At 42.4% G+C, this 12,203-nt stretch overlaps 1 protein-coding gene across 1 annotated transcript in view; it reads left to right on the top strand.

The window, feature by feature from the left end:
- Window positions 1–12,203, top strand: part of ADAMTS9 (ADAM metallopeptidase with thrombospondin type 1 motif 9) — a 131,972-nt gene that overhangs the window by 14,791 nt on the left and 104,978 nt on the right. The window contains exons 5-6 of the mRNA XM_077821691.1: window positions 9,567–9,853; window positions 12,108–12,191. Of these exons, the coding sequence (XP_077677817.1) occupies window positions 9,567–9,853; window positions 12,108–12,191 (371 nt within the window). The remainder of the gene's footprint in view (window positions 1–9,566; window positions 9,854–12,107; window positions 12,192–12,203) is intronic.

Genomic DNA, 12,203 nt, shown 5'->3' with positions numbered 1-12,203 from the left:
CATAACAAACTTCCATCACCAAAACTAAATTCTGCTCTTGGTTACATTGGTGTAAATCTGGAATAAATCCACTGACTACAGTAACTCCAGATTTACACTGCGGTGTAACAGAGAATTTGCCTTGATGTTATTAAAAGGGAAAGATCTGAGTTTGTCTTCTATGACAGTTCAGTGAATGCCCATCATTTGAATAAGGTAGGATTTTTTAGTTTGCTTAATCCAAATACAGAAAACACCGTATTTTCTAGACTGCGACTGTAAATACAGCTACTATCCTGTCACCATGCATGTGATTTCTCAGTGGGCTGCGGGAGATCCAAAGGGAAATCTTCAAAAATTACAGTAAAAAAAGTGTGCATGTTTCTTGAAATCTGGGGTGGATGGATGGATGGATGGATCGGGGGTTAGTAATGGAGTATAGCCTCTTCCATCTATAGGTGGCTGGTTTAGATGCCTCCTAAGATGGCAGTGGCCGATGCTTGTGTTTGTGAAATGAAAGTCCGGGTCTCCCTCTAATTCTGGTATCCACATCACAGAAACCGCAATCAAAAATTCACCCCCTGTTAGCAGCCTCAGAGAGGCAGAGGACTCTGCTGGCATGGAATCTGAACTGTTCCTCTCACTCCAAGCAGTGGCCCCATGAGGTCAGGGTTGAGACACATTTGCAATATTAAAGGAGGACTTGTGGCACCTTAGAGACTAACCAATTTATTTGAGCATAAGCTTTCGTGAGCTACAGCTCACTTCATCGGATGCATACCGTGGAAACTGCAGAAGACTTTATATATATATATATATATATATTGGGGTGTGTGTGTGTGTGTATATATAAATGTCTTCTGCAGTTTCCACGGTATGCACCCGATGAAATGAGCTGTAGCTCACGAAAGCTTATGCTCAAATAAATTGGTTAGTCTCTAAGGTGCCACAAGTCCTCCTGTTCTTTCTGCGAATACAGACTAACACGGCTGTTACTCTGAAACCTGTCATTTGCAATATTGCAAAGCTTGTGCTACTGCTCCCCACCTGTGTACTGTACCTGTGTACTGAGCAGAGAGAGGAGTTTTGTTTTCCTTGTGTTCTCATTAGTACCTTTCATGAACTTCAGTGAAAAGACTCTCTGAAATAATTAGATGGTTTTAAAGGGAGGTAAATAAAAAGAGGATCTAAGGGCTGTTTAAAACACTGCTGTGTTGTTTTGAAGTTCACTGTAAGGGGCTATTCTCCTTTTGTTGCATAATTGTCACTGGTAGCAATTGGATTTAGAACTCCTATTGAGACTTAGAACAACAGGGTTGGATTCTATAGCCTGTACTCCTAGGTGTGTTTCCAGTGATTTCACTGGGACTTCATGTGAGTGTGGGTAGCATGATCAGCCCTGTATATTGAAACCAAATCACACATACAAAGCCATTCTGCAAGGGTGAATTGACTGTAGCTCTCCCTAACAACTTCAGTTCCAGGGAGTCAGGTCACAAGGTGTTTAACCGCCTTGAGAGAACTCAGTTAAATTTTGCTCAGCTTTATGAAAGTGTGCAATAATTAACTTCCAAAATTTAGCTTTAGCATCTGCTTCGCTGGGTCAGAGCAGTTATAGAGACTTTATAGACTAACTACCAAATAGCAAGTCTTAAGTACTAAAACACCTGGTTTATGTATTCAAATTGCATTTGATAATAAGTTAGTTTAAAAGTACTTTTTTTTTTTTTTTTTTAAACCTGGGAGGGAATTTTAATACTGTTAGCTAAGAAGCTGCTTCCCTTCCCCCTTCCCGCCCCAGCTTTCATGAACCTGAACTGGAATTGCTTTCATTGTCACATGCCTTATTTAATTGTGCAAAATGCTTTCTAGTCCCAAGGGCAAGTTAATGTGGAAGTGGAAAGGATTAGAGCCATTAGGGACAAGTGATCACTCTTTTAATTTTTGATTTTAGCATAACAATAGTTACTACTTCAAAAGCAATCCCAGGGTCTACTCCTGTCATCCTTACTAATGCAATCAGTCACAGTACTCCTATAGGGCCTGATTCTCCATTGCCTTTGGGACTGGTCCAAAGTCCATTAAGTTCAATGGAAAGAGTCCCATTGACTTAATTTCAATGGTCTTTGAATCATCCTTTGGCCAAACTGAGTGCAAAGTAAATCTAAAATGCTACCAGACCAGGATGGTAGCATTTTACTTCCAATTTGCACCACTGTAAATGACTGCACAATGTACAAGGCCCATGTCGTTTGCTTGTGTGAATGAAATTTACAGGATTGGGTCTTTATATCCTTCTGTTGGCTTCATTTCTTCCTTCCTGTTGCAAGTGAAAATTAATTGTTAGAGTTTAGATCCATCAAGTACTGTACTGGGTGGTTGCTAAACTAAAGCAATCATTAAAAACGGAAAAGGAGGACTTGTGGCACCTAAGGGACTAACAAATTTATTTGAGCATATGCTTTCGTGAGGTACAGCTCACTTCATCAGATGCATTCAGTGGAAAATACAGTGGGGAGATTTATATCAGAAACAGACATGGTTTAAAGAGCCAATGTTAGGAAATTGTTAGACTAGTTCTTTGACCACGTTTAAATGAATATCAACTGTTGAAGCTGTACAAAGGATAGCTTCATTCATTCTTGAATTATTAATCTAGTGGTGGCTTGGCTTTAAATGCCAGGCACTTGAAAATCCATCACATCATTGGGACTTGGATTTTATTGTGAATAAGCCAATGTCTTGTTTCTTAAACCCATCTAATTACTGTCATGTGTAGGTAAGTGCTTTCCAGTTATTGCAAGAAATTGAGAGATTGCCAAACAAATATTTTGCTTCCTGTTCTCTGTTGATATATCAACTGTGGTAGACAAATGCAAAACATCACACTCTTCCTATAGCTCAAAATGTAAGAGTTTTTCATTGCTCTCCATGTTATCAGAGTAAGCTTGCCATTGTTAAGTTACGTTTTACAGAGTTGGTTCCAGGGTATTAGAGAGACAAGATAGGTAAGGTAATATCCTTTATTGTACCCACACTGTTAATTTATGACAGGTTTCAGAGTAGCAGCCGTGTTAGTCTGTATTCGCAAAAAGAAAATGAGTACTTGTGGCACCTTAGAGACTAACCAATTTATTTGAGCATAAGCTTTCGTGAGCTGCAGCTCACTTCATTGGAATGCATCCGATGAAGTGAGCTGCAGCTCACGAAAGCTTATGCTCAAATAAATTGGTTAGTCTCTAAGGTGCCACAAGTACTCATTTTCTTTTTGTTAATTTATGGTGTTCAGGGTGATGTCTGAGTTTTTCACTTCTGCTCAATTAGCCTGCAGTATGTAGATCTATTCAAGAGGTATGCAACATTTCTATCCTTTGGTGGTCATCTTAATAGTGACAAGTTAGATATTAACAGCTTTAGGCCCATATGGCATTCTCAATCTGCATGCACAATTGCTGTTGGGAGTTTTATGCGTGGCTTGAGAGCAGTATATTGCAGTTAGTGTTTCACTTTTTTTTTTTTTTTTTTTTTTTACAAAGTGTCCCATTTCTGGCTGGGTTAAGATAACAGCTCATTGTTGTCAAAGTACATGAGTGGTTTTAAATCAGTTGCTGTCTTGCCAGACTGTGCTTAGTTTGCTGGGCCAGGTCTATACTATAAACATATGTCAGTAATTATGTTGCTCAGGGGTAGTTCACTGACCTTTGAGTAAGGGGTAGTTACACCGACCTTCTGATTAAGAAAAAGCAGAAAGCCGACAAGGAGTGGAAGATGGGAGGGATCAGCAAGGAAAGCTACCTTGTAAATTGGAGTAATAGTAATAGGATGAAATTTAATAGTGAAAAGTGCAAGGTCAGAACATGTAGGGATAAAGTGAGAAAGGCCAAAAGCCATGTAGAGTTGGACCTTGCAAAGGGAATTAAAACCAATAGTAAAAGGTTTTATAGCCATATAAATAAGAAGAAAACGAAGAAAGAAGAAGTGGGACTGCTAAACACTGAGGATGGAGTGGAGGTTAAGGATAATCTAGGCATGGCCCAATATCTAAATAAATATTTTGCCTCAGTCTTTAATGAGGAGCTTAGGGATAATGGTAGGATGATAAATGGGAATCAGGATATGGAGGTAGATACTACCACATCTGAGGTAGAAGCCAAACTCAAACAGCTTAATGGGACTAAACTGGGGGCCCAGATAATCTTCATCCAAGAATATTAAAGGAATTGGCACATGAAATTGCAAGCCCATTAGCAAGAATTTTTAATGAATCTGTAAACTCAGGGGTTGTACTGTATGACTGGAGAATTGCTAACATAGTTCCTATTTTTAAGAAAGGAAAAAAAAGTGAGCCGGGTAACTACAGGCCTGTTAGTTTGACATCTCTAGTATGTAAGGTCTTGGAAAAATTTTTGAAGGAGAAAGTAGTTAGGGACATTGAGGTCAATGGTAATTGGGACAAAATACAACATGGTTTTACAAAAGGTAGATCATGCCAAACCAACCTGATCTCCTTCTTTGAGAAGGTAACAGATTTTTTTAGACAAAGGAAATGCAGTGTATCTAATTTACCTCGATTTCAGTAAGGCATTTGATACAGTTCCACATGAGGAATTATTAGCTCATAATAATTATGAGCCGCCAATGTGATATGGCCATGAAAAAAGCTAATGCGGTCTTGGGATGCATCAGGAGAGGTATTTCCAGCAGAGATAAGGAGGTGTTAGTACCGTTATACGAGGCACTGGTGAGACCTCATCTGGAATACTGTGTGCAGTTCTGGTCTCCCATGTTTAAGAAGGATGAATTCAAACTGGAACAGGTACAGAGAAGGGCTGCTAGGATGATCCGAGGAATGGAAAACCTGTCTTATGAAAGGAGACTCATAGAGCTTGGCTTGTTTAGCCTAACCAAAAGAAGGCTGAGGGGAGATATGATTGCTCTCTATAAATATATCAGAGGGATAAATACCGGAGAGGGAGAGGAATTATTTAAGCTCTGTACCAATATGGACACAAGAACAAATGGACATAAACTGGCCATCAGGAAGTTTAGACTTGAAATTACACAAAGGTTTCTAACCATCAGAGGAGTGAAGTTCTGGAGCAGCCTTCCAAGGGGAGCAGTGGGGCAAAAGACATATCTGGCTTCAGGACTAAGTTTGATAAATTTAGGGAGGGGATGGTATGATGGGATAGCCTAATTTTGGCAATTAATTGATCTTTGACTATAAGCGGTAAATAGGCCCAATGGCCTGTGATGTGATATTAGATGGATGGGATCTGAGTTACTACAGAGAATTCTTTCCTTGGTGTCTGGCTGGTGAGTCTTGCCCACATGCTCAGGGTTTAGCAGATCGCCATATTTGGGGTCGGGAAGGAATTTTCCTCCAGGGCAGATTGGCAGAGGCCCTGGAGGTTTTTCACCTTTCTCTGTAGCATGGGGCACGGGTCACTTGCTGGAGGATTCTCTGCTCCTTGAAGTCTTTAAACCATGATTTGAGGACTTCAATAGTTCAGACGTAGGTCAGGGGTTTGTTACAGGAGCGGGTGAGTGAGATTCTGTGGCCTGCATTGTGCAGGAGGTCAGACTAGACGATCATAATGGTCCCTTCTGACCTTAAAGTCTAGGATTCTATGAACCCCCCAATGCAGACAGCACTATGTCGATGGAAGGACTTCTCCAATCAACATAGCTAACGCCTCTTGGGTAGGTGGATTAGCGATGCTGACGGGAGAAACTCTCTTGTTGGCATAGTAACATCTTCACTAAGCTCCAGTTGTGCAGTTGAAGCACTGTGTGTGAAGACAAGTCCTCAGTAACGAGATTGGAATACCCAGTGTGTAAATATGACTGACTGGTGCTTTTCTGGTGCGCCTATAGAGAGAGACATGGAAGAATCAGCCATAAATGTCAGTAAACAACAATTTCACCAAACACACACACATCAGTGACAAAATGTTCCCACCGATGATAGAAATTTACAGATCGGTAAAAATGCTGCTTGAGAAAGTATGAGAGATTGATTTTAAGGCTATTTACTGTGTATATTTGACAATTTGTGTTTGAACAGATATAAAGCTTGAACTCTTTGAATCTCAACCTCCTCTATCATTAAATAATTGTCTGACCCCCTTGCCCCATAAGCTTCTGCAACTGTGAATGCTTAAAATAGATAAAAATAAAACAAATCCTTACAACCCATAATTTTGCACAATTGTGAACATTTAAATTGATACAAATAAAAAAGCTTTAAAATCAGTATTGATATTTTCCATCTAAATTCTAAAAATGAACTCCTCCAACCCTCCCCTGCCCTCTATATAGTCTCACAAATACAACTGCCCTACTCACTTACTTCTAAGCTTGCATCTTCTAATAACAAGAATAAGGCAGCAAGTACCAAACTTCCCTATCCCCTTAACTGTAACTCATTGTTATATTAAAAAAAATTACTTAACACATAGAACATAAAAATGGCCCTACCGGGTCAGACCAAGGGTCCATCTAGTCCAGTATCCTGTCTTCCGCCAGTGCCAGGTGCCCCAGAGGGAATGAACAGAACATGAAATCATCAAGTGATCCATCCCCTGTTGCTTCTTCTCCTTCTTGGATCTAAGGACTTTGCAGAACCTTAACACAGAAATGCTGCAGACCAATGAGGTCCAGCTAACCTGTAAAACCACAGGAAACCATATTGTGAACCAATTCACACATGCAGTCTGGGTTACACCTGTCAGTGCTGTCTTCTCCCTGCAGGGCTGGGCAAACTTTTTGGCCCGAGGGCCACATCTGGGAATAGAAATTGTACGGCGGGCCATGAATGCTCACAAAATTGGGGTTTGGGTGTGGGAGGGGGTGCAGGCTCTGGTTGGGGGTGCGGGCTCTGGGGTAGAGCCAGAAAGGAGGAGTTCAGGTTGCAGGAGGGGGCTGCGGGGTGGGGTAGGGTGCAGGGGCGGGGGGTGAGGGCTCCAGCTGGGGATGAGAAGTTTGGGGTGTAGGAGGGTGCTTTGGGCTGGGACCGAGGGGTTCAGAGGGCAGGAGGGGGCTCACGGCTGGGGCAGGGGGTTGGGGCACGGGGTGAGGCTCAGGGGTGCAGCTCTGGGAGGTGTTTACCTCAAGCAGCTCCAAGAAGCAGCGGCATGTCCCTTCTCCGGCTCCTGCGCGGCCAGGCAGCTCTGCATGCTGCTCAGTCCACAGGCACCGCCCCTGCAGCTCCCATTGGCCATAGTTTCTGGCCAATGGGAGGTGGGGGGTGCTTGGGGTGGGGACCATGTGCAGAGGGGAGCGCCCTGGCTGCCTGTACATGTAGGAGTCGGAGGGGGGCCATGCCACTGCTTCCGGGAGCCACGTGAAGCGACCCCTGACTCAGCTCCCCAGCTGGAGCACTGGAGCAGGGCAAGCCCCAGACCGTGCTCCGCAGAGGGAACTCAAGGGCCTGATTAAAATGGCTGGCGGGCCAGATCTGGCCCACGGGCTGTAGTTTGCCCACCCCTGATCCAACTGCTGCTCAACTTGGCTGCTAGTTTTGTAACCCTGGCAAGAAAATTCACTGCTGATTAGTCAAGAGCTTCCAACTCCTAACTAAGGGGTATGTGTGTACCTGCAGGAATGTCTGTCCTTAATGCGAGCTTCCAAACTGGCTTCAGAACAGCTGGAGAGCATGGTTAACAGCTTCCTGCACTCCCTCTAGGATGCTCAAATAGCAATTATTCGTTTGCAGTCAGTCAAGCCTGTATACTGCCCCCTAGGCTGGGAATGTTTCCATATCGACTCACAGCAAATAGAAACAGCTGCTGCAATTACAGCTGTAAGGTTTTTGGCTGAAACCTAGAAAAGAAAAGGGGATTACGTATAAGTACAGTTGGCCATTCTTAGCAGATGAGGGTGGCATGTGACCAGGATTCATCACTGCATTTGGTGTGCTAGTTGGATCATTCGCTTCCCTGGCCCGGGCCAAGTACTGACGGGCAGTGCGACATGACCGCTGATCCATCTCCCCCGCTTCTGCACTGATTTAGACTGGTGTAAATCAGGGGTGTGCCAATGCTGCCTGTGAAGTTATTTTAGCATGAGAGCAGAATCATGCCCAGTTTAACAGCACTGCTTAGTGCAGGATAAGTAGAGTAACCCACTTATATATGAATGCCATGGGTTTTTTCAGGCTTCTTACTCAAATAGCTGTTATGTGCGGATTGTTAGCTGTCGTAAGGTAGTCCACACCAAACATAAGGAAACATGGTTGGAGTTCATATGAGTTATGTGTTGTTTGCTGCACGGTAGCATTTAATTTTAGAATGTCGTATTTTGACATGGAGGAGGCAAATTAACAGTTCTCAGTTGAACAGTCATTGGGCCATACACTCAGCTGGCTGCTGCTATTTATTAACATTTTAAAATCAGTGCTTTGGAAATTATTACTAAAACATCTGAAAAGGAAACTGCACATGTCAAATAGCCAAGAAGTTCCCTATCGTTGAAATCTTGTTTGCACTCTGAGCGTTCCTTTGTTCCCTAATATTCTGCTTCCTGTACCCTTCTCAGTGGGTCAGATAAGGAAATTGGATATTTTTCACCAGCATGATGAAATTAAAGGAAAGCTACAAAGACTAAGAGGTCTGTAGGCCGTTTGATGAACAGTGCTGATTTGGCTTTATGTTACTTAGCAGGTCTGAGCTGTTTCTCTTGGATGAATCACATTCAATTAGCTACTTCCTCTGATGAGCTGATTAAAACTTAAGTGGCATCAAATACCAGTGATTTTGCTCTTACGCTTAAATAATGCTATAATTACGTACTAATCAGATGGTGAATCTTAATTGTACATGTTCCATATGTGTTTTTTGCCCATGCACCCGCCTCACTCTGTCATCTTCGTATCAGCTTTTAACATACTTTCCAGGTCCTTTTTATGTTTTGCCTAATTGAATATCAAAAGCAGTATATGTGAAACTTCCTGTGTTCTATTCTTTAGTCAGTGGCAGCTGTGTTATTAGATGACCTTTACCATTTTGGTGGCACAGAATAATAAGAGGGGGAAAAAATATTTGAAGCACAGCCATGCTATTGTTACAGGCAGAAATGAATCATATGTAATTGCTTCACTCATTGGGGCCCAAATCTGGCAGTCCTTATTCCATCCTTCAATTGTGCCTGAGTAAGAGAGGCAGGATTTAGCCCTTAATCTCTTATGTGGGTTAATAGCCACATTGGACACACTTGGAATCTATACGCAGACAGAACAGTTAAAATTCCTGGATACAAATAGAACAAAATTTGCTGATTTTTGAATTCTTCCTACATACAGGATTGCTCTGGTCCTGGTCCAGCAATGCATTTAAAGACATCTGACTTTTAGCGTCATTGACTTCAATGGGACTACTCATGTCTTTAAAGTTAAGAACATGTTTAAGTGCTTTGCTAAACTGTGGCTTTCCGTGCAATCCTTGTTTTGCATAGCTACTTAGAACAAATCTGAATGAGTGTAGGAGACAGGCTACTAGCTGTTGTATGAACTGAAGTGTGTTCCTAACATGAAAAACATGTGGTTTTGAATGTATTCAATCAGGAATCCATCTTTTTTTAAACCACAGGGCATGAAAATAGTCACAAAAAGAGCAAGAGGAAAAACCGGAGAAGACAATGGCAAGAAAGTAGTCTGTTATCGGACGTGGCAGTATTAAAACATAGCATAGCAGAAAATCAACTTTCTGCATATAACAACAAGACTGAGAACACAAGTGATGACAAGACACACCGAAGAGCAAAGCGATTCCTCTCCTACCCTCGATTTGTGGAAGTCATGGTGGTGGCAGACAGTAGAATGGTTGCCTACCATGGAGTTAATCTGCAACACTATATCTTAACATTAATGTCAATAGTAAGTATCAAAATAGAGGAAGACTTTCCCCCTTGGATTTTACTCGCCCCATCCCAAGATGGTGCGATACACATAGCTTGTGTACATCAAGTACTGTACTAAAGTCAGGATTAGGTAAAGATGGAAAGTGGCTCAGATGGACAAAACTTCAGTCTTGTCTCGAAAATGTCGGAACCCACAAGAGACTCTTCCTGTCCCGTTGGAGGGGTTCTTCCATCCCTGGCTCCACCATATAAATTAACTATTCCTGGGGCTCACTCCTTCAGTTCCCCAAGTCTCCAGCCATGGGGTTACCACAGGCTAGCTACTGTCCTTGGGATCTAGTCTCCTTCCCACTCAGGCCCGTGTGACGTACAAGCTGAATGGGAATCTTGCCGCATGTGGCTTCCCAGCATACGCAGTGAGGAGTGTGGATCCCCTCCCCCTTTCTACATGCTGAGATTTAGAGGTTGAGTTGTTACCCAATTTTCTTTGCTGCTTAAAGCTCGTGAAGAGTAATAGTATCAGTTGACTTTCCATTATGGTGGTCGGAGTCCCAGTGGCAAGTCTTGCCTTGTGTGCAGCGGTAGGGTGGTTTTGCTGGCATCTTCCTTAGCTTTCTCACCCCATTCAAGGGCAAGTGTAATGCTGACAGACCCCGGTCATCGGTGGGCGGGATCGAACCTGGGACCTGGAGTTTAGTGCGTGAGCCTCTCTCACGTAAGCTAAAAGCCAACTGGCTGTTAGCTAAGGCTGCAGAGCAAACTCATTAATCTCTCTCTCTAAGTGGTCTCAGTGCCACTAGATGGGACAGAACACCACACCCAGAAGGTGTGTGGGTTACACAGGCTCAATGGTTCCAAATGCCACTGGATCTTTGTGCTGAGCTCACTGATCAGCTATGAGCTTTCTGTTCCTGCCAAGCGCCAATCTCTACCCTCAGCACTGAAGCAGAGAGCCATGTGAGCTGATGCTATGGGTAGCAGATTCCGGATTACAGAACTCCACGTTCCCTAAATCAAATGCATGCTCTGAACTCAGAGTCCAGATCCTGGGGCTCAAAAGACACTACCGCTATCTGTCAGTAGAGGAGATTGATAGTAAGAGCATGTTTAGGGTCAGTGTTTACTTAGTGCCCTTGTTTCTCAGAACAAAGGCTTTTTTTCAACATAGCAACAGGTTTCCTCTTGCTGCTTAATGTTCAGTGACTCTCTTCTTTGGTGCATGGGACATTGAACAGCATGGAAATGCATTTGATATTCCCTTGGGTAATTTATGCTGTGCTTTCCAGAGATGAGCTTTCAAAAAAAAAAAAATCATCAATTTAAGTTCCCCCAAAGACTTACAGACAGCGATATAGAAAATAGAATGTTGTTAGAAAGGTCCCTTGAGAAGGGTGATATAAGTCTCTAGATGACTATGCCAAAAGCTGCAGTTATTTTGGATACAGACTCCCATTTATTTGAAAGTAAATATCTGATGGGAAACATTCCTGGACCAGCCCTCAGCAGCCACTAGATCCATTTGGATTTTTCCATCTCTGATTTCTGTGGGTCAAATTCTATTCTCATTACCTCCCATCAACCCCCCCCCCAATGTTATCCATGGAAAAGTAGAGTATAATATAGATAAAAACACACTTAAGTGTAAGGCTTAGAAAAAAATGTACAAAGGTTATCTGGTGAAAATTTCTGCACACCCTCCCGGTCTCCCCCCAAAATGTACAAACTTCATAAAGTATTATTTACAGGAAGAGAATGGCCAAGATCATCAAGTGTGACTAGTGATTTTGGGTGTCCAATGTGAGACTTATTTAGAAGGGTTGGATTTTCAGAGGGCAGGCACTTAACGTTTAAGTCATCTTGAGTTGGGCATCCCAGAAATTGAAGCATTTGAAATCACTAGTCGCTTTTGAAAATCTTAGCTAGCAAGAGTTGCAGATGTGTATCTGAGGACAGAATGTGGCCCTGTAATTCGGTGATGATATATGTGTGCAGAACTGAAGATTGGGTCCAGAAGAAAGTTTTGGGATTCTGGCACACAAGGTTTTCCTTTTCATTTTAAAACAATGCTCAAGGTGTTGCTAAATCTCTCAAGGCTTTGCACTGAGATGATGATCATGATTAGATCAGTAGATAAAATTCTACAACAAAACCTAGTGAGAGAGTGAAGATCTGCCACGCTCCCCTCAGTCAGAGAACAGAAGACAAATTTGTGTTGCTTTAATTCTTTGTTTGAAGCCAGCATTAACTCTGAACATTTCTCTTTGATGCAGGTAGCCTCTATCTATAAAGACCCAAGTATTGGAAATTTAATTAATATTGTTATTGTGAAATTAGTCGTGATACATAATGAACAGGTAATGAAAGTA

This window comes from Eretmochelys imbricata, chromosome 7 (assembly GCF_965152235.1).
Source record: "Eretmochelys imbricata isolate rEreImb1 chromosome 7, rEreImb1.hap1, whole genome shotgun sequence".
NCBI classification, from domain to species: Eukaryota; Metazoa; Chordata; order Testudines; family Cheloniidae; genus Eretmochelys; species Eretmochelys imbricata.
This window is presented reverse-complemented; position numbering and strand designations above follow the sequence as displayed.